Source organism: Ruditapes philippinarum, unplaced genomic scaffold (assembly GCF_026571515.1).
Source record: "Ruditapes philippinarum isolate M1 unplaced genomic scaffold, ASM2657151v2 ctg978_1_1_1_1, whole genome shotgun sequence".
Taxonomy (NCBI): domain Eukaryota; kingdom Metazoa; phylum Mollusca; class Bivalvia; order Venerida; family Veneridae; genus Ruditapes; species Ruditapes philippinarum.
Window position 1 is genome coordinate 14,045 of NW_026864178.1, and position 25,616 is coordinate 39,660.

At 31.7% G+C, this 25,616-nt stretch overlaps 1 protein-coding gene across 6 annotated transcripts in view; it reads left to right on the forward strand.

Moving 5' to 3' along the window:
• LOC132724715 (uncharacterized) overlaps positions 1 to 25,616 on the forward strand; it is a 56,966-nt gene continuing 31,350 nt past the window's right edge. For 4 of the 6 annotated variants that reach the window (XM_060709644.1, XM_060709649.1, XM_060709650.1 and 1 more), the window contains exons 1-9: positions 1 to 322; positions 3,202 to 3,278; positions 11,243 to 11,300; positions 19,047 to 19,248; positions 19,701 to 19,797; positions 20,357 to 20,540; positions 23,196 to 23,879; positions 24,250 to 24,398; positions 24,695 to 24,892. In XM_060709644.1, the coding sequence (XP_060565627.1) occupies positions 240 to 322; positions 3,202 to 3,278; positions 11,243 to 11,300; positions 19,047 to 19,248; positions 19,701 to 19,797; positions 20,357 to 20,540; positions 23,196 to 23,879; positions 24,250 to 24,398; positions 24,695 to 24,892 (1,732 nt within the window). In that variant the 5' untranslated portion in view covers positions 1 to 239. Of the gene's footprint in view, positions 323 to 3,201; positions 3,279 to 4,547; positions 4,865 to 9,521; positions 9,632 to 11,242; positions 11,301 to 19,046; positions 19,249 to 19,700; positions 19,798 to 20,356; positions 20,541 to 23,195; positions 23,880 to 24,249; positions 24,399 to 24,694; positions 24,893 to 25,616 lie in introns of those variants that run through there. The other 2 variants (XM_060709646.1, XM_060709647.1) reach the window with 2 other exon arrangements.

Below are 25,616 nucleotides of genomic sequence, written 5' to 3' on the forward strand. Positions count from 1 at the left end.
GTTTACAATCTGAAGTGACAGCAACTTACCTGTGAAATTTTTCGCATAGGTGAACCGTGACCGGTGTTTTTAAACTTTTATTAAAGTTGTTTTTATTGTAGGATCGGTTAATTAAACTAATGCGGAGTATTAATTAGACATTGACATTGTGTTTTACTTAACTTTTAATTGTTTTTACGTGAGTTTTAATGGACATTCCGATGTGGGACAAATTGAAGTAAGGGATACGCAAGTTAAATATGGCCGCCAAACTTATAGGGGAACGACTACCACGAAATTGGAGTTACGGTGTTACAAGAGATGGTCGCATCTTCTTTATTGAGTAAGTGATTGAAATAATTATTTGAACACCTGTTCTTTATAAGCACGTGTTTGAAACATAATTGACCATAAAATGTTAAAATGCACGTGGATATATTTCTTTTGCAGTGTAAAAAGTGTCTTTTTGATTCAGTGTATAGTCTGATAGTAACTTCATCTAAAAAATATCAAATTTTTGAAGAAAATAGTCTGTTTGCAAATATTCAACTGTTTATTCTGCATTGCATTTCACTTTAATTTTAATAATGATCAATAATATTGTAATAGATTAATAATTTAAGGCTGCTGACATTGTCAAATGTTTATTTCTACATGTAAGTTATTGTTTGTTTGGCAGTCATTTAGAAATTGAGAGTAACAAGATTGTCAATCATTGATTAAGTATATTATATAAATTTAGTATCTGACAGTATATGAAAATGTTTAAGTTACTAAAATATTAAAATGTTTAGTGACCAGGTTCATAGCTTGTTTGGTAGCAAGACACCTCACCCCCCCAGACACTTCAGCCCTCAAATTTTGAAGACACTTTTTTTCTACATCATACTGCTTTAAAATCGTTTTCGATCACTCTAAGCAGGTATACATTGTATACATTTAAGAAACAGCTTTAAGATACAAGGGAATCCGGGAACCAGTCCCTAGCTCTTATTGAATAGACCCCTTGGTTCTTTTACATGCCCAGTGTATAGCACTGATACATGCGAGGATTACCTGGATTTCTTACCAGTACACCTCTATGTAGGTGGGAAACACTGAAAGTGTCTCTGAAAAATCCCAAGGGTGTAACCCAGGATCGAACCCGGGACCTCAGGAGTGATAGTCAGTGGTTTAACCAATTGAGCTATCGCGCCACCACTTCACCCCTTAAGACACTTCACCCCCCAAAATCAGTAAGACACTTCACCCCTCATCCAATTTTTTTCTATAAAGTAAATAAAACAAGTTGGTCAACAACAAAATGCTTATATATGTTAATTTTTATTATTTTTAGTATTATTTGATTAAAAATTTTGCTTATTACCTTTATTTTTACTAAGTTTAAAGCAGAATTAGGTTAATTGGTTGTATTGCCAAATGATATATCACAGCACTTTCATCCATTGAGTGTTAATTGCATGTCACCTTGTTTATTCAACATGTTGATTAGTTGTTTTTCAACGGTTATCTCACAATTGATTAGATAATTGAATTAAAATGGTATAATTGTTTGAAAATTAAATTTATTCTTAATAAATATTATAAATCAAATAAATAAATAAATTAAATGAATATAAATGAATATGAATGAATGAATCGGTTGCTTTATAAAATATAGTAAATATAAATTATTTATCATCATTATCAGACACAATTATCCTGCATTTAATACAAAGATCATTCATAATGTCATGTATTAAACAAATAAATAGCACCAGTTATGTAAATAAAGCACAAGGTTAAAGCACAAACCATCACCAAATGAACATACGGTAACTCAATGTTTATTATATGGTAAGGATCAAACTGAAAACAAACTTAAGTACCAAAACTTCAAGAATTAAATCAACTCAAAATTTATTAGACAATGGGTGAAAAAAATAAACATAATCACTATTGAATGTATTTAACATAATCTACATAAATAATTGTTAAACACAAAATAAAAAAAATGAGGGGTGAAGTGTCTCAATCAAATTTCTTAAAATGAGGGGTGAACTGTCTGAGGGATGAAGTGTCTGCAAAAAAGGCCCTAGGATGAAGTGTCTGGAGGTGAAGTGTCTGTAAGCCGCTTGTTTGGTATATATATTAATTATATATAATGCACTGGTTGGTATATACCATACATAGTTGATGTGTACTACACTTTGTATCAGCCAGCTCTTATCAAGTATTCATTTCAAAAGTTGTAGTTTGCTACAAGTGATGCTGGGGTAGAGCAGCAGACTCCTAAATCAGAGGTTGTGGGTTCATATCCCACATATAATTATGTGGTCACACAGTTTAAACAAATTTATTTAAGCTTGATTGCAAAACAAGTTCTTGCAACTTAAATTAGTCACTTTCGAGTCCCCTTCCTGGAACCAACCAACCAATACTGGTGTCATATGAAGAAACATGGTCGTGACCCTAGTAGGGCTCGAACCCATGATCTTTGTGGTCACATTGTGGTGTGATTCTCTTTCTAACATTCACAATCTGCACTGGCGCAATTACTGGTTATGACACCAGGCAGCTGTGAATTATTGTGACTTAATAAAAGCACCATCCAATTTTTCACAGAAACAGATTGTTGATTATTGTAATATGTAGATGCAGTCCCATCATGCAAGTGGCCTTGTTTCAAAGGTGGTTGTGAAGTATTTGGAAGTCTGATCCCTAGTGGTGTTACTAGTACCATACATCCTTATTTAGTCCATGAAGCAAATGGGTTCAAATAAGCTGGAAAATTTGTTCTCAATCAATTTAAAATAGGTGTGTTTAAAGTAGAGATACCTCTTAGTTTGTCATACAGTAATGAAAATGAACATAACAGAAAATACCTGAAACTCGAAATAAACTCTGTCAGTTAGATGCTCTCAAATTTCTTGAGTTTTGGTATTTGAGAAAAAATGTGTCAAACAATTAATGTCTCAGGTTTTTCTTGAAAATTTCAGTAACAAGTTTGACATCCCTTTATATTGCTTTTTAATGGTCTTGTCATCAACATTTAGGGACAACAATGGAAAGGGTTTACCCTTGTGTTATCACTGCAGGTGTTGGTGTGCATGACATGATAACTGTGTTCATTCACACAGTTGTATTATGTTTGTTTCAACTTTCACTTTAATATGTTGTTTGTGCTACATTGTTCAAGAATAATTCTTATCTTATCAATGTGGATCAATTTCATTTTTTCAGTGATGGTACACAAAACACAACATGGATTCATCCACTTACAGGGGAACCAGTTCAGACAGGATTCACATCGGTCCCAGGTACAGTTCATACCAATATAGTATATATCTGACTTTATTTTTATTGAAATAGAATATCGCAAGTCAAAATTAAATTGTGGGATTGACAGTGTCGGTATTCAAGCTGGTCAGGTATCTGTATTCAGCAATTTGCTGTCATTCTTAAACCAACTGTCTGGAATATCGCTTACCAGACCTAAAAATACAAAGACGCATTTCTTTGCATTATGCTTCAGTAATATGATCGCAAAAGTCTCCACTTTCAGGTGACAGATTGGCATTGAGTTTTAAATTCGAACTAGTATAGAGAATACACATATAACCAAATTAAACACATAACTTTTTATGGGGTTGGTCTTGGAAGGGGGTAGGGGGAGGGTGTAAGGATTGGTAACTCAACTACAACCAGGCAGAAGTGGGATTACTGGTAAGAGGATGCAGACAATGCTCTTCCTAGCTAATCCCCCGTAGGTACAAACAAACTTTTTACAGTTACAGCTTTGAAAATAAGCAAAACAGATTGACTTATCTATTGTGACAAATTTTGCACCGTGAAGCTATAACAGTAAAAGTTAGTTTGTACCTCATATTAGCTTGGAAAAATCAACATTTGTAGAGTTCCGGATAACGTCTATTGATCCTGCATTATATTGATATCAAATTATTCCATTGCTAAAAGATATAAGAAGTTGGAAAGTTGACCTACTTTTCACAAGCTTATGATGGACATGTTACTTTAAAAACATTACATATATCATGTACTTGTCAGTGATAAACTAGCTAAAGTTAGAACATTAGATAGTGATACCTGTCAGTATAAAAGTTAACAAATTGTTGACTGATTACAGATGGACAAGTGTAACTTAAACCAAAACTATTGTTATAACAATGAGACCTCTTGAGTCAGTGTTATCACTATTTATATTTCTATCTGAAGTACAACTGCTGATAAGCCATGCAAAAACAGGTGATATATATAACAGCAAACCCATTGTTCTCTTAGTAGGTGGTACAAACTGTTTCACAAAAGTTCTATTGTACCTTATTTCTTATAAATACTTGCTTTCATGAAATATTTCACCTAGTTATTAATTTAAAAATAAACACAAGGGAAAATGAAAAGTTTTAAGTCTTAATATTTCAAAAGAAAAAAATTCTTATCTCTTTAGAAAGTGCCAAGTAGATTTAAAAGATGGAAAGTAATGATTGTACGAATTGTTACATTATACAGTAGAGGGGTGGTTGTATATATTTCTAAGAATTTCTTTCTCTACCTTGTCTTAGCAAAATAAATACTTGTAAGATTCTGTGGAGAAAGCATATTATAATAACATGGATATATATTGAAGACTTGTGTATGCTGTGAAATGTCAGTGTGTTAATAAGATAATTATCAAATGCATAAAATTAATAAATTAATTCATTATTAAAGTCTGGAGTTTATTTATAATACACAAAAATGGGATTTTCTCAGTCTAAAGAAGAATATAGTTATTATGATATTAAACCTTCTGAAATTGATTTTGATGATGAAGGGTCAGATGGCAGTGACCTTGATGACCTTCCACATGAACTTGACCTTGGGATCATGCAAATTTCTTCAGCAGGTAACAAAATGCATGTTCATTGCAGATGAAGCACATTATTTTGTGGTGTTTTTTTGTAGACACAACTTGTTGCTTATGAACAATTAATTGTATCGTATCTTTCCGATATTTTCTTGTGTGCACTACAAAAGTGTTTTTGCTGAAAAAGTAAACAGTTGGTGGGGAACAATTTAATAATATTTTTTGTTAAACAGTCATTTGGTTGTGTTATAAAATCAATTTTAAAAAAACAACTAAAAAATTGATGGAAATTTTTCCTTTCTTTCATCAGAAGAAGAAAATTGCATGGTGTAGTACATTTATAAAAAAATTGGTGTATATGCATCGCCAAACTAAGTCCAGTCATGTTTAGGTCCCCCCTATTTTTTTTGCCCAAGAAGTGACATATAAAATTAAAATTGAAAAAAAAAACCTTTTATTCTAAATATATGCATGCCTTCAACCACCCACCCCTCCTCCCCCCACAAAATTCAGCAAAAATAAACCCAAAAACCCCATTTTTGAGTAGGGATTGCCCCACCCTCATTTAATAAAAATAGGAATTTTGGGTTTGGCAAAGTTAGTGCTTATAATTTATCTGATTTAATATGGGGTTTAGTTCCTGGAAATAACCATGCATTACTGTCATAGCATATATTATCAACCTTGACTGTTAAGTTCAAATAAGATATGGTCAGTAGCTATGTTATCTAGTTGTTAAGTGTTTTCTATGTTCTGGATCAATTATTGTATATTTACATGTTACATGAAACAAATTTTGCCTCTCCTCATTTTCCTGAAAGAATTGTAAGATCTCAAAATCTTTTATAAACATATAATTTACTCTCCATTTGAGTGTTTCAACTTGGTATATACATAATTATAAATCAAGTTTATTAGGCACATAATGTAAATTATAATTTGTTTCTCCAGAAATATGATTTAAAATGACAGATAATTAGTTTTAAATGCCAAGGAATTTCATTTTAACATTATTTTGTTATGCAATGTTTTAAATTATAATACATAATGCATATAGTGGATATATTTTACGTATTCATAAGATTTCTATTTAAAAAACTGCTCATTCTGCAAGAGTTTGTTGCAATGTTGCAATTATATAGTTAACTTATACTGAATTGGCAACAGTTATTATGTGCAAACTATAAAACATGCAATAACAGGTAATATTTTGGCAGTCTGTAGGAGAAGTTAATCATTTTATTGTCAGTAATAAGTGATGAGACTTACTGTTGTTTATAGCTGTATTATTGTATGTTATGTTTTACTTTAACATAACAAATTACTTTGTTATTTAACTTGTAACCTGCTGAGCTGTTATCAAAGAGGCCACTATTGCATGGCTCTTTTGGATTTTACAATCAATCAGTTCCAGAAATTAGGATAGCAAAGTTAAAGGGACTCCACTGAGGTTTTGACATGACATGACTATGACAAAGTGTTTTGGATTTTTGTACCATTTGATGTAGGTCTATGCCAATAACTTTGTATGCACAATTTCAGATCATTCGCTTATTCTGTTTTACCTGAATGATTATTCTAAATGTGAAAAATGACCAAAAATTGAAAAGCCTTTCACTCAAATTTGGCTTTAAATAGCACAAAAATACAATTTTCAATTTACTTAGTAATTCCGAGTATATCTGTTAATTATCTTTTAAATATCTTTCAGTTTTAAGTGTCCCAGTTGATCTATGTTAGAAATTAAAATTTTATGTGATTAGGCTTTTGGACCTCAGTGGAGTTCCTTTAAACAAGCAATCATATATTGAGTCTGGTGTGTCTGCTCTGATGTGTGGCAGTTGTGGCACTGTCTTTTACTTTGTATCCCCTCTACTTCAAGTCCACAATGAGGATGTTAATGCCATTATGTGTCTGAAGATATAATTTCTGTTTATGCAATATCTTGTTAAATCTTTATTAAAATTTTAGTCATTTCTAGAAATATAATTTCACTTTCTGGTTCAATGTTATTGTAATATGATAAACATTGTAATTTATACCCTTATACATCAAATATATCATTGTAAAACTATGCTCTAGGAAACTTATAAAACATTTATTTAAGAGCAGAATGTTTTTATGTTTTGTTTAGGATCACAATGAACTTCTTTAGATATTGTGTTACACTTTGTTTGCAAGCCTTACTGGCTTAAATTGTGGTGGATAGCTAGAATAGTAAATGGAGAAAACTTGAAGTAAGGGAGATCACTTGTAGAAATAGTTCAAAAAGGGAGATCACTTTAAGATCTTTTATAATGAAAGGGAGAGCACTGTGTATGTGGTATGGTTAATCATCAGAAATGAACTGCAGACTTATTTGGTTGATCATTAATGTTGACATTTATGACATAACAGCGCCCTCTGGTGGTAGACAGTCATTATTACAGTCATTACCTTCACATCATTATTGTGAAATATGCTGATTATCACTGGTCAAATCTTTGTTGTGTCACCATTCGTGATTGACCAATGAAAATTTTGTTCAATAATCAAAACAAATTTAATGCTATGTTGGCTGTCCATGAAATTCAATTAATATGTATTGATGAATATGTATATCATTAAAAATATTACATTTGTTTACATCATGATATATAAGGCAATAGACAGTATTGTTAATAAAGAGATTAAAATTATATCCTAGGATAATTTAGTTGTCTAAATAATTTTTTCTGGCTTTGTCAACTTACAACAAATAGATAATTTCAGTGCTGTTGTTTAAGCCATCATTGAATTCTTTTTTAGTGAGGAAGTTATTCAGCTAGTGGTTCAACTCCTGGTGCCAGCCCAATTACCTGTAATAATGCATGAAAGTCTCCTACAAACAATAAAACTGGAAAGTAAGATTTTGAGATCAAATAAAATAATTGATTAGATCTCTTATCAATTCATGAAATTTAATGAATCTTTTGGGCAAGCTAAGTAGGGTTATACATTGGGTGTGGCATTATTTCAATATTTTGATTACATTAAAACATTTTACAATATTACCAAACAGCAAAAAGCTTTTATCAAATGATAAAAGCTCTGAAAGAAAAAATTCATCGTTTTGTGCTAAAAAGTATGCAAACATAGCACAAAGTATATAACAAGTACTCAATTAGTATCAGATATGGCAAAACTCACACAATTTGTTGTTAGTTCTCCACCAACATTGGCTCATTTGTTCTATGTAGCATTTTTTCTTAAGGGTTTTATTAAAGCAGCTAGTAAATATGCAATATAACTATAGGATTGATAGGCTCTCGTTCTATCCACGGTCAAACTCTTGTATCAAGCTATACACACATACACACGATAATGAAAGATAATATGTCATGATCAATATTTTTATTTGTATTTGGAATGTGGACAAAATTATCAACATTTTTGTGGCTTGTAAATGGAGGCTAATTCCCAGTTTTATTTACTTCTAAATCTGCCCACCTAAGGGGTTTATAGTCAAAGGATATCTGCTCCATTCGGTGCAAGAACAGGCTATGTGATTGTTATATTTTGATAACATATAAGATAGTTTGATTCAATTCTTAATTTTTAAACATAAAATACAACCAACATAGATTATTTTGTTGATTTAAGTTTCTTTTTCTTTTGCGTTAATAAATGCAGATAAAAGTGAAAATTCTAAATTGTTTGTTTTGCAAAAATGGCAGATTTAACTTAACAGGTTTTGAGGTCACTTTATATCCTTTTCTGTTTTGAATTCTTAAAGTGTGTAAAGCTTTATCTCTACTGCCTGCAGTTTACAAAGTTTTTGTAAGAATAATTCAAAAATGCCTACATGAAAGAAATTTGTTGGTATATTTCCTTTTAACAAATGCATATGCACAAAGTCATTGCTAATTGGTTAAAAACCATTTATTTTAAATATCAACATAAAAAAGGGTAGGCCTATTAATGCACATTAACATCTGCAGAAGCACGAAAAGGTATTTAAATTTTTTGTTGTTAAGCCTCCAGGTTTCTCATGTCAAACTGCACAGATATTAATGCAGACAAAAGATATGTTTTAAACTTCATTATACAGAATTTAAAAAAAAGTGTAGAGCTAGGAAATGATTGGAACAACCAAGGGAGATAATTTAAATATATTCCAATTGAACTAAATATTAAAGTATTGATATATTTATATTAATAATAGGTCAACTTTGTATAATGTGTAGTAGTAAGTCAGGATGAGGTATTGTATTGTGAATGAAATGTTATCTTATTGGTCAGGTATTATTGAACATGATAAGTTTGTCAATATTAGTTGGCACAATGAGACTAAGTGATCAATCACTAATTTGTATCGTTTAGTTTAGATAAATTTGAAAATTTATGCCATTATTAGAAGGGTGTTAGAATATATTTAGTTCTCTACAGTATGATTAACTTAAAGGTAAACATAGTTTTTATTACAGTTTAATTTTTATAAAGTGTTTGTTTTTGGGTGTCAAACCAGTGTTTTATCTTTAATATACTTTATCCTTAATGTTTTCAGGGTTTTAAAACAAAAAGATAAAACCAGTTTTTTACTAAGATAGGATTTGAAGACACAAGTGCTATTGTGTAATCTTTTGGATATTGTTCATATTTACTGAGACTGTATTATCTAAAATGTAATAGTTTATAAAACACTTGTTACATGTTTGTCATTTTGTTGTATGATAATAATATGACATATGGCAAACATCCAGACATTGGTGGAATTTATATAAATACATTTCATGGCAGGATATATCATGTGAAATAACAGTTTTCAGTGTTTGTTTTGTTATAAAGGTTTGTTTTATTTTAATAGAGTTAAACATTCTTTAGGTTAACTACTTTTCGTTCATGTGTTACATCTGCTGTAAAAATTGCTGTTTTGATAAAAGTTTAAGTGTTAAAAATTAAAATTGCATTTCAGGTTAAGTTTCCATAAACTTACTGGATTTTTGGAGCAAATCTATACTGTTAACTTTAGTTATAAAACTGTTATCTTTTTAATGCTGTCTTTGTTTTTTTGCTTGACTCTGACATTATCATAGCCAGAATCACAATAACACATTGTAAAAGTTTTGCATACAATTTCATTTTCTTTAACATCAGAAGTTGTTCACTTGAAACTTCTCACTAGTATTTTGGGGCCAAGTGGATTAGGTCATAGATTTCAAACCACTTGCCCCTCACCACTGTGGGTTTGAATCCAGCAAAAGACTTCCGATTGTTTCATATAAAGAAGGTATCCTGAGCTCCTTACAGAATGTTGGTTCTACTTAGGTGTCTGTTTGTGCCTGAAATAATGCATGGAGGGGCACCTGATGTCATCTGTCACAAATAAAGCTGGAAAGTCACCATATGACCTTTACATTGCATATGCAATGTAAAACCCAACAAAAATTTTAAAAAGAAAGTGTTTTTTGGTTGAAATTGAAAGTATTTGTCTATAGGAAAAGTTTACTGGATTATAAGTACTATTTTATTGTCAAATGTCTTGTGTTTCAGTACCTTTGAAGGGTTTTGTCTGTCTAGCATTTCTTGTTGTAGTATTTTAAATTATAAGGCATGATAATGATGATAATAGTCAAATAAAAATCTAAAAAGCATTTTTCCTCAAATACATACATTATATAAATATTAAGTTTGCACCTATGTTCTAGTATATAAGAAAAAAATTGGAAGACAATTGTGCTATACACAGTAATCAATGATTGATCAGTGTTATATAGATTTGTCAAGACATGGTCTTTATTGATAAAACATTAAGAAAGTGTCAATGAGGTATTTGTATAGTGCTGTTATAAAGAAAGGCCCGCTGTATTCTAAAAGCTTTTGATAACTAGAACAGAAAATATGATATTCTCTGTTGAAATAGCATTTTATTTTATCTTTTTGTTTGTTTTCCTTTTAATTTTAAACCCAATTTCGGGGACCTAGACATAGGCTTTAAATCACACCAGTTAACAGCTGCCTGGGTGTCAATGTCACTAAAAGTGACTTATTGCACCAATTTAGATTGTGGAAGTTGAAAGAGGATCCTGCCACATGTGGGATTCAAACCCATGACCACCAGGAGAGATGTCTGATGCTCTGTCATACACCACACTCTTCCTGGTTGTTTTTTTAAGTCAGCATTAAGAATCAAGTTATTATATAGCTGTTTTTAATTGAAGATGAAATATATTAAAGTCATCATTACTAAAGTTCACTATCTGGCTATTGTTAAGGTCTACAGAATGGTAATATTAGTTGCAGGTTTCAATATATCAGCTTATCTTCCGGACTCTTACCAAAAATTGAAAATGTTTTCACACATGTAAAACATCTTGCTTCATGTATGGCAGCTTTTGAAATATATATAGTTGAGTGTTGAAATTATAAACATCTGTATTTACTTGTATATATTTTCAGGACTTCCAACAGGCTGGGAGCAAGCACTGACAATTGATGGGACAGTCTTCTTTATAGAGTAAGTTTATATTTGATACAATACTTAGTGTTACTGTAAACATATCTTAAAAGTAACAATAACTATCCCTCTCCCTCCACCATGTAATGCCCCTGTCCGTCCGTCTGTTTGTATGTCTGTCTGTATTTAATTTTGTTCCATATTTATGCTTTTTTTTAAGGACTGAAAGTCTAACCTTGACAGACTATCTGTTGCTTCTCTTTCTTAAAACTGATGACATAAATATTCCACCCGAACCTGCTGTACTGTATGGCAGTCATCCTGCCTGGCTGACCATAGTATGCACTTTAGTACCACTTGCTACAAGCTATTTCATGCCATTAATTCCACATATCTTATAAAACACACTAAGAAAATGTTAACAAACACTGACATGGTGTTTTGAAACTTGTATTTTCAGCACAGGTAATTGACATGTGTATTAACATTAGGTACATCACTGTCATTAAATGATGTACTGGTATGTATTGTTTTTACCAGTACACTTCAAAAACTGTTTATAATTGACAAAAAGTATCTAAGTTTGATATTGTTGTTGTAAAAAATCATGTATACAGTATACCTGTAAGTAATTCATCATATTCAAGATAAACTATGACAAAAAAATAGAGTAAACATTCTTGTCAGAAAGTCAGGAAAAGATAACTATTATATTCTATTTTAATTGGTAAGACAGGATATTCACTATTGCAGTGTTACATTTATAATCCCTTTGAGATTTCAAAAGTGAATAGCCACTGTGAAGCAATCATGTCTTGTATGAAAAGGGTTTAATGTAAAATCCCACTAGACTAGAAGTAGTAAGCTATCCATAGTATGATACAAGTGGGTGTGTCTACCTGTGCCTGCTTATTTAGTCCCTCAGTGTACATCCGGTGTTAATCCTCAACCACTATAGCTTTACAGTCACCATTTTGACTCTATGTGGCCTTGAGAACAAAGTAACTCTTTGTTTTATTTATATATTACATAATATTCTTTAAATTCAGCTGTTCAGCACTTATTATTAGTGTCTGCTTTGATTTTAAGATGTTACATAAAATGCATATTAATGTAAGTGCAGCAAAGTATATGTTGTGTAAATCTGCACTGCATGAGTATAATGCACTTGCTAAAGTTGTCAGGACTGTCTAAAATTTGAATATTAATGACATATGGTCATTATACCTCATTATATATAAAAGCTAATATTTAAAGAACTCAGACATGCAGTTTCAGCTCATTTTCAAATAGTTTAATCAACTATTTTAACAAGGGAACTCAATTTCACTTTTGTTTATTCACTTATCCCAATTTCCCAACCAATGCCATGTCCATTACCCACTATTCTTAATGTGCGTGCCTATAATATAAATATATCTTTCCTAATGCTTAAACAAGAAAATGGCCTTTATCAATGGTCTGTTTATCAGTGGATCAAATAAGTTACTAAAGAAACATTCCTGTTATTGCAAGTCTCTGTGCCAAACACTTGTTTATATTGTAATATCTTATGCTCTTTATTCTGTCAATAAATTATTTGTTGTAAAGATTTGTTTCATCTTTACCTGAGAAAGACAATTCTGTAAAATCACATATGTTTGCGGCTGGTAATATTTCCCTGCAGATTTATATACAGTATAATTATATGTAACTTGTACATGGATTAAATTTTCCAGGATAATTCTGATTCTGACTCCCTAAAGTGCTCTTGTTAAATATAAGACTTGAAACCTAATGCTTAATTTAAGAAGTTCAGTTTTTTTTAAAAACAATTTTTGATCTTGAGGAGTTTTTTTAAAAACAACTTTTGTTCTTGAGGATTGTCAGAATCCCAAAAGCTCTCTTGTAACTTTTGTAATTATAAAATATTAACATAGCCCATTTCATGATTTTCAGGAATTAAGGGTTTCATGCAGAATTGAGAAGAACTGGGTTAGCTAAACAAAACCAATACTATTTGACAGAAAAGTATTTGATATTTCAAATCATGCAGTGAATCAAAAAACATTTGATTGTCAAGTTACTTACATGTAACAAGAACAAATGTTACATGAACAAATTTTACAAGAACAAAATTTAATGTTACAAGAATAAATGTAGCAAGAACAAGACTTTAGTGTAACAAGAGCAAATCTCTAATTTTTACTCTTCATCTTTGTATCCATAACATTAGATTCCTCTCAAAATGCTGCATAGTTCTCTGTAGGAAAACTTGCTTTGAATTTGTACATGTACTTATTCATTAATCAAGTACAATCTAAGCAGAATATTTTTGTCAAATTGTGGAGATATACATTTGTATGTCCTGACATGAATCTCAGTGATTTTGCCACTTGTGTTCCAACTAAAACCATTACATTTCTCCCCAAACAGCTTCTTGTATATACATGTGATAACACTTTATTCTAAGCTTCTTTTCACTTTGTAACAGAGACAAAAATTAATGATGTGTTAACACTATAGACAGATTATCTTTTAAGTTTCTTTTCCTCTTTAAAGTTCAACAATATCAGTTTCCTTTGTTAGTACTTGAAAAGCAAAGTGTCAGAATCAACATAAACTGCTGTATTATCCTTTTTCTTAACCAGGAAAAATAACTTTACATAATTTTGTTTTTGGTTTGGTTTCACAGTATAGGTCATATGGCGACTGGTGGAGGAAGACCTCTGGTACCCTACTAACTGATCTGTTAATACACCAAGTGTTTGAACTAATGGTCCAAACAATGCAACTTTGATGCATTATTCATTTTTTTTGTAAACAAAACCGGGTTTGAACAATATGTTAAACAGGACTTACTGGTACATTACCTGTCTTGTTGGCTTACTCTACAATCTTGTTAATATACAATTTGTAGAAGGTTCATTTCATACTTTAGTTGGCAAGGACTGATATACATATTTTCATGCATGTTTTGTAAGATACTTGATTGGCTTATAGTGTAATACATTTTACCAAAAACAATTTTGCCTTTTTTATAACACTGGTTGTAATAAAAACTTAAATTGAAAAATGAATAGGTGTAACTTCAAGGTTTTGTGATAAAACCACCCACAAAACATAGGTTTATTATCATGGTTACTTTTAAAAACTAATATATTGCGAGTTTCTTACCTTTGATTATTTATAAGATTTTCTTTTTTTCATCAAAACTTTATTTTTCTCATAAAAATGTGAAAGAGGTAATACAAAATGTATAATAGTAATTCTCTGAATAATCAATTTTTTAACGTTGTTTATTCAATCATGGGTGGTAAATTTGTTTTCCGCTGACAAAATGTCAATTTTTACTTTATTTTATGCCTGGTACATTAGGTTATAACAAGAAAAATTGCTGTAATTAGCCATGTAGCAAAGTGCTCAAACGTATTGAAGCATTGGGACGATCTGATCGTTACAATAGCTAGCACAGCAATAGCGAGGGACGCTCATTTAACGATCATTCTACGCAAATAAAACAATCAATCTTGTGTTACAAAATGGTTGTTTTATTTTAAGTTGTCCACCATCTTTTTTAAATAATTTAGTATGTATCATATTGCCGCTGTTGATGTTATCAATAATTTTATACCACAGAGGCTTTTGTCCTGCTTCAGGTAACATCAGATTATGTACGGGAGATGTTCATTTGTTTACATTGCCAGAGTTGTCTTTCCTTTGTTAGATGCAAAAAATTTAAAATACTGTAAAATCATTATTATTCGTGGGGCACGAATTTTCGTGGTTTTCGTGGGTAGGTCAATCCACGAATTTAAGATCCCACGAACTTTTATACCAACAAATACTTCTTACCCAGTCTTTAATTGTTCTATATATTACAAACATGCGTCGGCTCTCTAGTCTACTTGGACTTGATTGTGTCAACAAGAATACTTGACATAATCGAGTAAATATGGGAACCCAGGCAGTGCAATAATTAGCGCTAATAAAAATTGTCAGTTTGCTCTTATTTATTAAAAAAAATCTTTGATATTAATGTCGTAAGTACACAAAACTATAAAAAAATACGATCGCTAAAACAGATTTATTGTACATTCTTTTGTCGTTTTAAAAGATCCAGTTTATATGAATTTTAATCTGTATTTGTGCGAATGCTATTCCGTCAACATCAAAGACGCCACCGACTATTACAAGATCCACACATACTCGTGTTATTTACCGAGATTAATGAATATGCATGTAAATTTACACAGTCGCTGTGACGTTGCGTGTAGTTACTGTCAAATATGTTACGACCAATTCAGGGTGTAAACTTTTAAACTCGCTGGTTAAAACCTGTCAGGTGTCGTATAAATTATGCGATGTTTACATCGGCGAAATACAGGGGCAGTGTGTCCAATGGAGATGCATATCATGTCACATACATGTGTTAATTGCAGTCAATTATCGGCAGTAACTGTGCTAAATTAGTTATGCCCAGAGGCAAGGATTAAATTTATTGACAAGCGCTGTGTGACAAGTAAAGATATGTACATGTTGTAAGTAAAAATGTTCGGCGATTAAGTTTAAGATTATTTTGCATTAGGTTACTGATTTTTTTTTAACAAGAAAACGAAAATCCACGAATTTAAGAACCCACGAAAATGCCCTTTTTGATAAAACCACGAAATTTCATGCCCACGAATTTAAGTGAATTCACAGTAGTTGATAAAATGTAACATAGTGTTATTTACATTTTGCATAAAACGTGTATGGTCTATTTAACTGAATTTATGTGAAAAATTTCATATCGTTTTATCTAGATTCACTTAAATTTTAACTAGGTGGCAGACAAAATTATTTCTCTAAGTGAGGAATGTTTTTGAGCAGATAATTAAAAAAAAAATTTGTTTAAAGATTTAATATTTGTACAGTTATTATCCGAATGCATTTATGAAAAGTAATTCCAAATGATATTAGTTTTACCATTTAATTATAAAAAATGGAAATTAATGTTATATAAAGGGTTATATTTATTACCATAATGTGTAATATGAAACTTTATATTGTCATATGATAATAAGGTAAATCATTGCTACTAAACTATCGGTATGGCATTACAGATATAATATATTACAATAAAATTCTAAAAGAGTTTTAAACATAATAAAACCAATACTTATCAGTTGAATACAATTTACTTACGCTTGATTGAAAAAAACTTGAAATACTGATGAGAATCTATGCATGAATAACTGAACCACATGTGAAGAAAGAATAGCATAAAATACATTTTAATTTAGGCTAATTTCTTCTACATTCATGTGCATTTTAAAGGTCTCTTCCCTTTTTAACAGTTGCAATGATTTGAATAGAGTCAGGCAATTTGAAACATTCCTGTTTATATTTCAAATAGCTGTATCCAATTCCTTGACTTATCAATGTCATTATTTGAAATCTATTTTCCCACCAAATGTGTATAATTATATTGGTGTGAAAATAGAAGCCTAAGAAAGAAGGCTTACTCTTTATAGTAGAGTAAAATAAGGCTTAAATTTTCAGCTCCGATGAATTCATTTTCCTATTACCTTGTTAAGCTGAATATTATTAGAAAGCATGTCCAATTGTTAAAGGCAGTTTACTAATGTAGTGTAGTTTTCGTATGCACACAACAACTGGGATATTGGGATGATTGCCCCTGGCAAGAAGGTGGTAGGCATCCAGGCAGTGTCAGGTTTTGTCTTGAGCATATTTTTTACATTTATGGAAGTATTCTAAAGTCACTTTTTCAAAATGTATATTATCATGAGACGTTGTGTAGCACACATGAACCAGCTCTCTTAGTCAAAGGTCAAGGTCACTCTAAAAAGTCAAATGAAAACTTTTGTCAGGAGCAATACTTACACATATATTGCGAAATTAGTTAGATTAGTTACACTTAGTATTTAAGTTTAAACTAAATTTAAATCTAACTATGTATTAAAACTTGATTGTGAAGAAAAATTGTAGCTTATGTGAACCACTCTTGTAGCTTAGGCCTGAGTACTAGTGTCATATGAAAAAAACATCATTTGTTTAAAATTGTAAAATAGAAAATTATAAAATAAAACAGTCCAAAAATATCTGCTTTAGATATTCTTAAATATTTGTAGAAAGCGATTTCCAAAGTGAATGTAAATGTAAACACATTTATCAGCTTATAGATTTGAAATAAACTTATGACTTTAAATCAGGTGTAAAAACCAATTAGTGATAATCAGATCAAAGTGTACAATTGAACTGTTGAACAAAAAATGTAAATGATTTATCATTATTGATAATCAAATGAAAATAAATTTTGTCACGAAAAAAACATTAATGAAAAATAAAATGACATTAAAGTGACCAAAAGATTAATTTAAAGGAATGATTGTCATAATTTAATGTTTTCTTTTGCTACCAATTCAATGCATCAGCATTTATACAACATAAAATACAACAAAATAGTTCTTCTGATCAAACAGCATGAGAAGAAAGTGTTACAAATGAAATAATTAAGTTTTCTATATTTTATGATAATCTGGAATGTAAAACATGATTTTATCATTATCAGTTTCTTTTTAATTAAGTGTTAGTAAAACACATGAAAAAGTTTCATGTATAATTGATTAAGAGGCATGAGATAATGAGCATTTTTTAGTGAGCTCCTTGATTAATAACATTTTACATAACTTGTGTAGTCATTGGCTCAGGTACATGTACACAAAATGCGATTCTTGAAATCTGTTGTAGTATGACCAAATTTGGAAATATTGAAGGCCGAGCTTAAAAATTATGCGCAAAAAATGTATTATTTAATATTTAAAATTTTAACTACAATTGTGATTTCATTAGCATCAAATTTAGGTTTTGTTCTGTTTACAGTTACAGTAGCATCACTCTCAAATATATCTAAATGTATAACGACATCCACAGATAGTAAACAGTTTAATACAGAAATTATTATTAATATCAACCCATAACTTGCTAAATTTCTTAAATGGACCTGTCTAGCTTTCATTTTTGGAACTGTCCATTATCAAATGTAGAGGGAGGAGGGATATCAAGACAAAAAAATTGAAGTCCTTCAGCCAATAGTTAAGAGCCAAATCATACTGCATGGCTATGCAAGGCTGACCTGGCAAAGGCACACAACTTTTGAATCCAGTTAAAATGATGCAGAACGTTGTATACTTCAATAATAAATTTATAAAAGCATTGATTAGTGTACTCCCCTGTGATACATCATGTCAAATTGACAGATATCACATAAAATATCAATAAAATGTGGAGATTTTTATGATGATATTATTTACTCTGTAGGTTACTTTTGAGTTTGAGAAATGTTTTATACCTATTTAATACCGATTTAGAATATTTTATATTGATTAATTAAAGTTGTACTTGATTTGACAGTTAATGTTGCCACAAATGTTTGTACAGGTTTAAATAAAATCTCAGCCTGTAACATCAAAATTTATTGAAATCTCAACTAGCTTAGTCATGGTCCAATCTTGATAGTTTAAAGAAATTTCACATTTCCCTTTATAGTTTAAGAAGTTGGACATTTTCTGGTGAATTACTATAACTTTGATTGTGATGAAAATATTACTTCCACCAAAATTATCATCATATGTATTAACTACAAATACTTACCTCCATTAACCTCACCATTAAATAAGGTTGATAAGTGAAATGTGTACCTACTTTGTGCATAGAAGCTATCCAGCATGCATGTTTAAAGGCCTGTCATGGTAAACTATGAACCCCTTTTTTACAAAAATTAAAATTTCTCAAGGGTAAAAATATTAATTTATCTATTTTCAGTCACAATCGTAGAACAACAACATTTGATCATCCTGTAACAGGTCATTCTATAATGGAGGCTCCAACTCGAACCCCTCCACAGAGTCCGCTAACTAAAGGTAGCCAGCATAGGAAGAGTGGTAAATCTCGGACCATTAAAGCGCCGGCTGCTTCAAGGGAAGAGAACTCCAAGGTCATTCTTAGAGGATGGTTACAAAAACAAGTAAATATTTTTATATTAAAATATATTCTGGTTCCTGTTCACTTGTATAAAGGTCATGTACTATGTTTAATAGATATATAAAATACCCCCACACGCGTTCGCCTGTGAAAATGCCATGGCAAGAACATGTATGGTTTAAACATATTTCATTCGTCACATAAGAACACATTTACATACATGACATTTACAATCATTAAAAAAAAAGGATTAGACTGGAAGCAACCTAATGCGTCCCAAGTACATGTTTATTTACATGAAATTAGAATTAATACTGAAAAATAACATTATTAATGTAACAAATCATGACAACACATTGTAACTTTATATTAAGATAAATGTATTTAAATTATGTAAATGTAATGCTATCTAAAACATAGCTGTTTTAAGAAGCTATGATACAAATGTAGTGAGGTCTTTATATGATTTAACATGAATCATACATTATATTATAGGAGAGTGGAGGTTTGAAATTATGGAAGAAGAAATGGAGTGTTCTTGCTGACTTTGGTCTGTTTTTCTATAAGGATGATTCAGAACAAAACTGTATAGGTAAGTGAACAACTATAGTATGCTTGGTAATGTAAATATTCCATTGTCAAAATTGTTAAATTCACTCAGTTTCTTATATGCAATAATGCCAGGAACTTGCATTTCTGCAAAGCTTGTAAAGGATACATGTATTAATTGAGTACAATTTTGAAGTTGTTTATTAGGTCAGATTATATTTTGATGCCATGTTAATCATCACCTAAGTTCAACCAAGGTATTTTCACAACTTTTTGAGTTTTAAATTTTTAAGTGTATCTGACAAAATCATGTGACCGTGTAATATATGTCTTGTTGCCTTGCTGCAGGTTCTATCCTGTTGCCTAGTTACAGGTTCTATATTAGATTCAGTCCTGTTGCATTGCTTCAGGTTCTATCCTGTTGCAGGTTCTATTTTGTTGCCTTTTGACAGGTTCTCTCTTGTTACCTTGTTACTTATTTTATCCTGTTGCCTAGAAACAAGTTAATTCTTGTTACCTTGTTACAGGTTCTATCTTGTTGCCTTGTTACTTATTCTATCCTTTTGCCTAGATACAGGTTAATTATTGTAACCTTGTTACAGGTTCTATCTTGTTGCCTAGTTACAAGATCAACCCTTGTAGTTCACATGATGTCAACAAGAAGTACGCATTTAAGGCAGAACATGAGAATATGAAAACATTTTATTTTGCTGCCGAGAACCAGGTGGAGATGGAGAAATGGGTTGAAGCATTAAAAATGGCCTCACTTGTACAGCGAGCTCCAGGGTAAGACAACTCTTGTACTCTTAATCTAATTCTGAATTATGCTTCTTTATTAGCATAATTATATGATAATTTCAGGTCTATTTTTTAGCTCACCTGTCACAAAGTGACAGGGTGAGCTTTTGTGATCGCTTTTCGTCCGGCGTCCGTCCGTCCGGCCGTCCGTCCGTCCGTCGTCCGTCGTCCGTCCGTAAACTTTTACTTTAAATGACATCTCCTCACAAACCACTAAGCCAATTTCATCCAAACTTCACTGGAATGTTCCTTTGGTGGTCACCTTTAAAAATTGTTCAAAGAATTTAATTCCATGCAGAACTCTGGTTGCCATGGCAACCGAAAGAAAAAACTTTAAATATCTTCTTTTAAAAAACCATAAGAGCTAGAGCTTAGATATTTGGCATGAAACATCTTCTAGTAAGTGTCTACCAAGTTTGTTCAAATAAAAAGCCCTGGGGTCAAAAATTGGCCCCGCCCCAGGGGGTCATTGATTTTCCCTATATGCATATAGTAAAAACTAAAAAAAATTTCTTTTAAAGAACCCAAAGAGCTAGAGCTAAGATATTTAGCATGAAACATGTTCTAATGGGTGTCTACCAAGTTTGTTCAAATAAAAGCCCTGGGGTCAAAATTGGCCCCCGCCCCGGGGGGTCATTTGATTTTCCCTATATGCATTATAGTAAAAACTTAAAAAATCTTCTTTTAAAGAACTCAAAGAGCTATTGCTAAGATATTGAGCATCAAACATGTTCTAATAGGTGTCTACCAAGTTTGTTCAAATAAAAGCCCTGGGGTCAAAATTGGCCCCGCCCCAGGGGGTCATTGATTTTCCCTATATGCATATAGTAAAAACTTAAAAAGTCTTCTTTTAAAGAACCCAAAGAGTTAGAGCAAAGATATTTAGCATCAAACATCTTCTAATGGGTGTCTACAAAGTTTGTTCAAATAAAAGCCCTGGGGTCAAAAATTGGCCCCGCCCCAGGGGGTCATTGATTTTCCCTATATGCATATAGTAAAAACTTAAAAAGTCTTCTTTAAAAAACCCAAAGAGCTAGAGCTAAGATATTTAGCATGAAACATGTTCTAATGGGTGTCTACCAAGTTTGTTCAAATAAAAGCCCTGGGGTCAAAATTGGCCCCGCCCCGGGGGGTCATTGATTTTCCCTATATGCATATAGTAAAAACTTAAAAAGTCTTCTTTTAAAGTACCCAAAGAGCTAGAGCTAAGATATTTAGCAGGAAACATTTTCTAATGGGTGTCTACCAAGTTTGTTCAAATAAAAGCCCTTGGGTCAAAATTGGCCCCGCCCCAGGGGTGTCATTGTTTTTAACTATATGTGTATAGTAAAAACTTAAAAAAAATCTTCTTTTAAAAAGCCCAATGAGCTAGAGCTTAGATGTTTAGCATGAAACATCTTCTTATGGGTGTCTACCAAGTTTGTGCAAATAAAAGCCCTTGGGTTAAAATTGGCCCTGCAACGTTTTCGGGGGTTGGGGGGGTTGGGGGGCCTATATACAGGTGAGCGATCTCAGGGCCATCATGGCCCTCTTGTTATAACTTCCTGTAGGTACTATTTTTCTCATTATTTATGAAAGGAAAATTTGCATTTATTATGCAATTTCCACTTCATGATTGTACTGATAAATTAAAATGTAAATTTAGATTTTTCTTAAGAAATTTTATCTGAGCTTATAACTAGATAATCTGATAGTTTTAAATCTGAATAATAATATTGTCACATAATATACACACAGGTACTTTATTATTATTAATATAAGTAACTTAAAACAGTAATATCTCATGTCGAAAGATTATTTTTGTCTTACTTTTCATTATGTTACAAGTTCATTTCCCTAAAATTGTTACTTTATTTAAAGATAAGTGTTTATGTAAAAGCATTTACTATGTGTGAAACTATGAATAGTTAAATATCACAATAAGTTATGATTTCATTAAGGTTTGAATCACCTGCTGTTTTCATTTTCCACTTATTCATTCTGACAAAACACAGTGAGAGTTTGTCTATTGTCATTTTTCACATGTCTATCTCTTTTAACACAGGTCATAAGTCCAAGTTTGATTAAATCAGTCAAATGTAATAATGTTTTGTGGTTTAAAGATATTTTGATGTGCAGGTTCAGAAATGAGGCTCTATCCTTACCCAGTTATATTTTTATAATGGACATTGTCCTGCTATGAATTTTGATCTTTTCATTAGAAATTTAAGAGTGTTCATTATCAAGAATTCTAAAATTTTATATCATACAGCAGTATTGAGCCTTGTTAAAACTTCATTTATGCACAGACTGGCATCAATCTAATTAAAATTAGATCATCGTTTTTTCTTCGTTCCTCTAAGATACAAAGGGTAGTGGAGCGATAATTAGGATATGATTTTAATGAGATTGAGACTGCCCTGACTATACTGGTGACACTATATTTTTGTTGCCCCCAATCAAAGTGGTTAATGAATATATTAATTTGTAGGTCACATTGGTTATTTTGTTTACAAAATATTTAATATTGATATTGCAATGCAATTGAAATACATGTATGATTAATTGAAATGCTACTTGACAAGGTAGGTATTTCTTTTTATGGTTACTTTGTATAAGATCTCCCACAAGTAAAAAAAAAAAAAAAAAACTATGTGTTTACAGGTCAGGACTTGTTCCTAAGATGATCCCTAAATCTCCCATCATGAGTTGGAATGATGACACAGACAGCCCAGGTATTTCTCCACCAGACATGCAACAGTACCCATTCTCAGGTCAAGATGGAAATACTACCAGAGGAAGTGGGGACAATAGTTTCATTGAAAGAGCCCCACTACAAGCCCGTGAAAATATACAAAACTATAGTGACCCTTACCAGAGACATAGAAATGGGAGTGGTCCTTCTAGTGTCAGTTCAGGAACTTTGCCAAGGGATAATAGAGGTCAAGGTCCAGGGCCAGGGTACGGGCAACCAAATTATCCAGATGATCCCAGATATCTTGGAGATAGAACAGATAGAAAAAGAAGCTCACAGAGATCAAATCAGGGTCAAGGTCTTCCAGATGATCAGAGGTCAATGTCATCTGTAGGTCAAAGGTCAGCTCAGTATCCCTCAAGTACTATGCCAAGGGACATGAGGCCTAATCAGCCAGATAACAGAAGCTTGAGCTCACTTAGAGGTCAAGGTTATAACTCATTGCCAAGAGATCAAAGGTCAAGGCCACAGGAAGGTCATGAATTGCCACACAGAACAAAGGAGTACAGAGAAAATCCAAAAGATGCCTCAAGGAGAAGAAGGGATGATAATAATCCATACATGACAATGATGTCACCTCATGCAAACGAAAGGTATTTGGTTTATTTGTGATATTTTGGGTTTCTTGGTAATTAAAGTTTTATAGATCTGTTATCTTTTGTTTTTGATAAAAAAGACTTAATTATCTTCACTTTATCAGTTTATATACTTATATATATCATCACAATATCAGTTAATTATACTTACTGTAAAATACTAGATAGATATAAAAGTAAGGGGAAAAGAATGCGCCAAACATCAGGGGGTTATGAATATATATCAGATTACTGAACACTTTTTCAGGTTGTTTTTAAATGGTAAGAAGATTTGTATAAAAGTGTCAGGCATACAAAGTTTTTATAAAAAATTACTGATACCAAAAGAAATTATTATTTCATGAAATAATTATTATTTTGTCTGCAGGAAAATGGACCCATTAAAGCACAGTAACAGACCTTTACCACAAGAACCAAGACATGAGAGACCTCGTAATCTGGAACCTGCACATGAGAAGGGCCGGTCAGGTGGCGGGGATTATGCCAGCCTTACTAGGATAAGAGATAAATGGCCTAGTATGTTTATATATTGTTTGAACTGTTTTATTCAAATTACACATGTACATTGTATCTGCAACCCTTTTGATTGCAAATTATGTTGTATATTTTATAACATAGATATAAAGAACATTGTATGTCCTATTAACAGGCCATGTTTTAATGGCTTAACCATATTTTGGCAGATTAAAATAGAAACCAATATTATATTTAGATAGTTTAAGATATGCTCTGTAGAGCTGGAATTGCAATATGATATATTATAGGAATGTTTAAGTTGACATGGTTAATTGTAGTGTTTTCTTTGATTATAGATCAACAGTTATCAGACAGTGGGACAACAGGATCTGGCAGTGAGTCAAACAGACCTAACCACCACCTGTCCCCCACAGGTTCAAGCGGTGAACCAGTGAGACCAAATCATCTTTCCCCTACTCAGCAAAATAGACCAGACCTGTATGTGGATATTCCTCATACTTATGTTAATGTATATGATGAATCTCAAGTCAGAGGTAGGTCTTCATTTGTCAATTTTATAGTTTTATGTTAAAAATCATGAAAATCAACAATCATCTGTCCCAAGTTTTAGGTCATTTGATTCAATCAGAATGATTAAGATTAAATAAGGAATGGGTATATACATAAGTGTTAGTGAATGAGAGCTGTGTCATATTTTTACTGTAAAATAGAAATAGATTCACAAGCAGTATATTCCTACATATAGCATAGTCCAACTGTTTGTACTAAGATTTAAGATATCTTGTCTCTTTGATTCTGATTTTTTTTCTCAGAACCAGCTTTGGACATGAAAATATTTTGCTTCACATAACCATAAGCTTTTCTATGTTTTTGTTACCATAAACCATGTGCTTTTAAATATAATCACAAATTATTGTTTGTTACATGTTGCAGCAAGTCATGTGCTGTTACATAATACCTAAAGAAATGAGTTGTTACATAGTACCAAAACCACAAGCCATGTGCTTATAAATGTAACACAAGCCATGTGCTGTTACACATTACCCTTAGTCATGTGCTGATACAAATTACCACAAGCCATGTGCTGATACAAATTACCACAAGCCATGTGCTGATACATATTACCACAAATCATTGTGTTGATACACATTACCCTTAGTCATGTGCTGATACAAATTCCCATAAGCCATGTGCTGATACAAGTTCCCACAAACCATGTGCTGACATAAATTCCCACAAGCCATGTGCTGATACTAA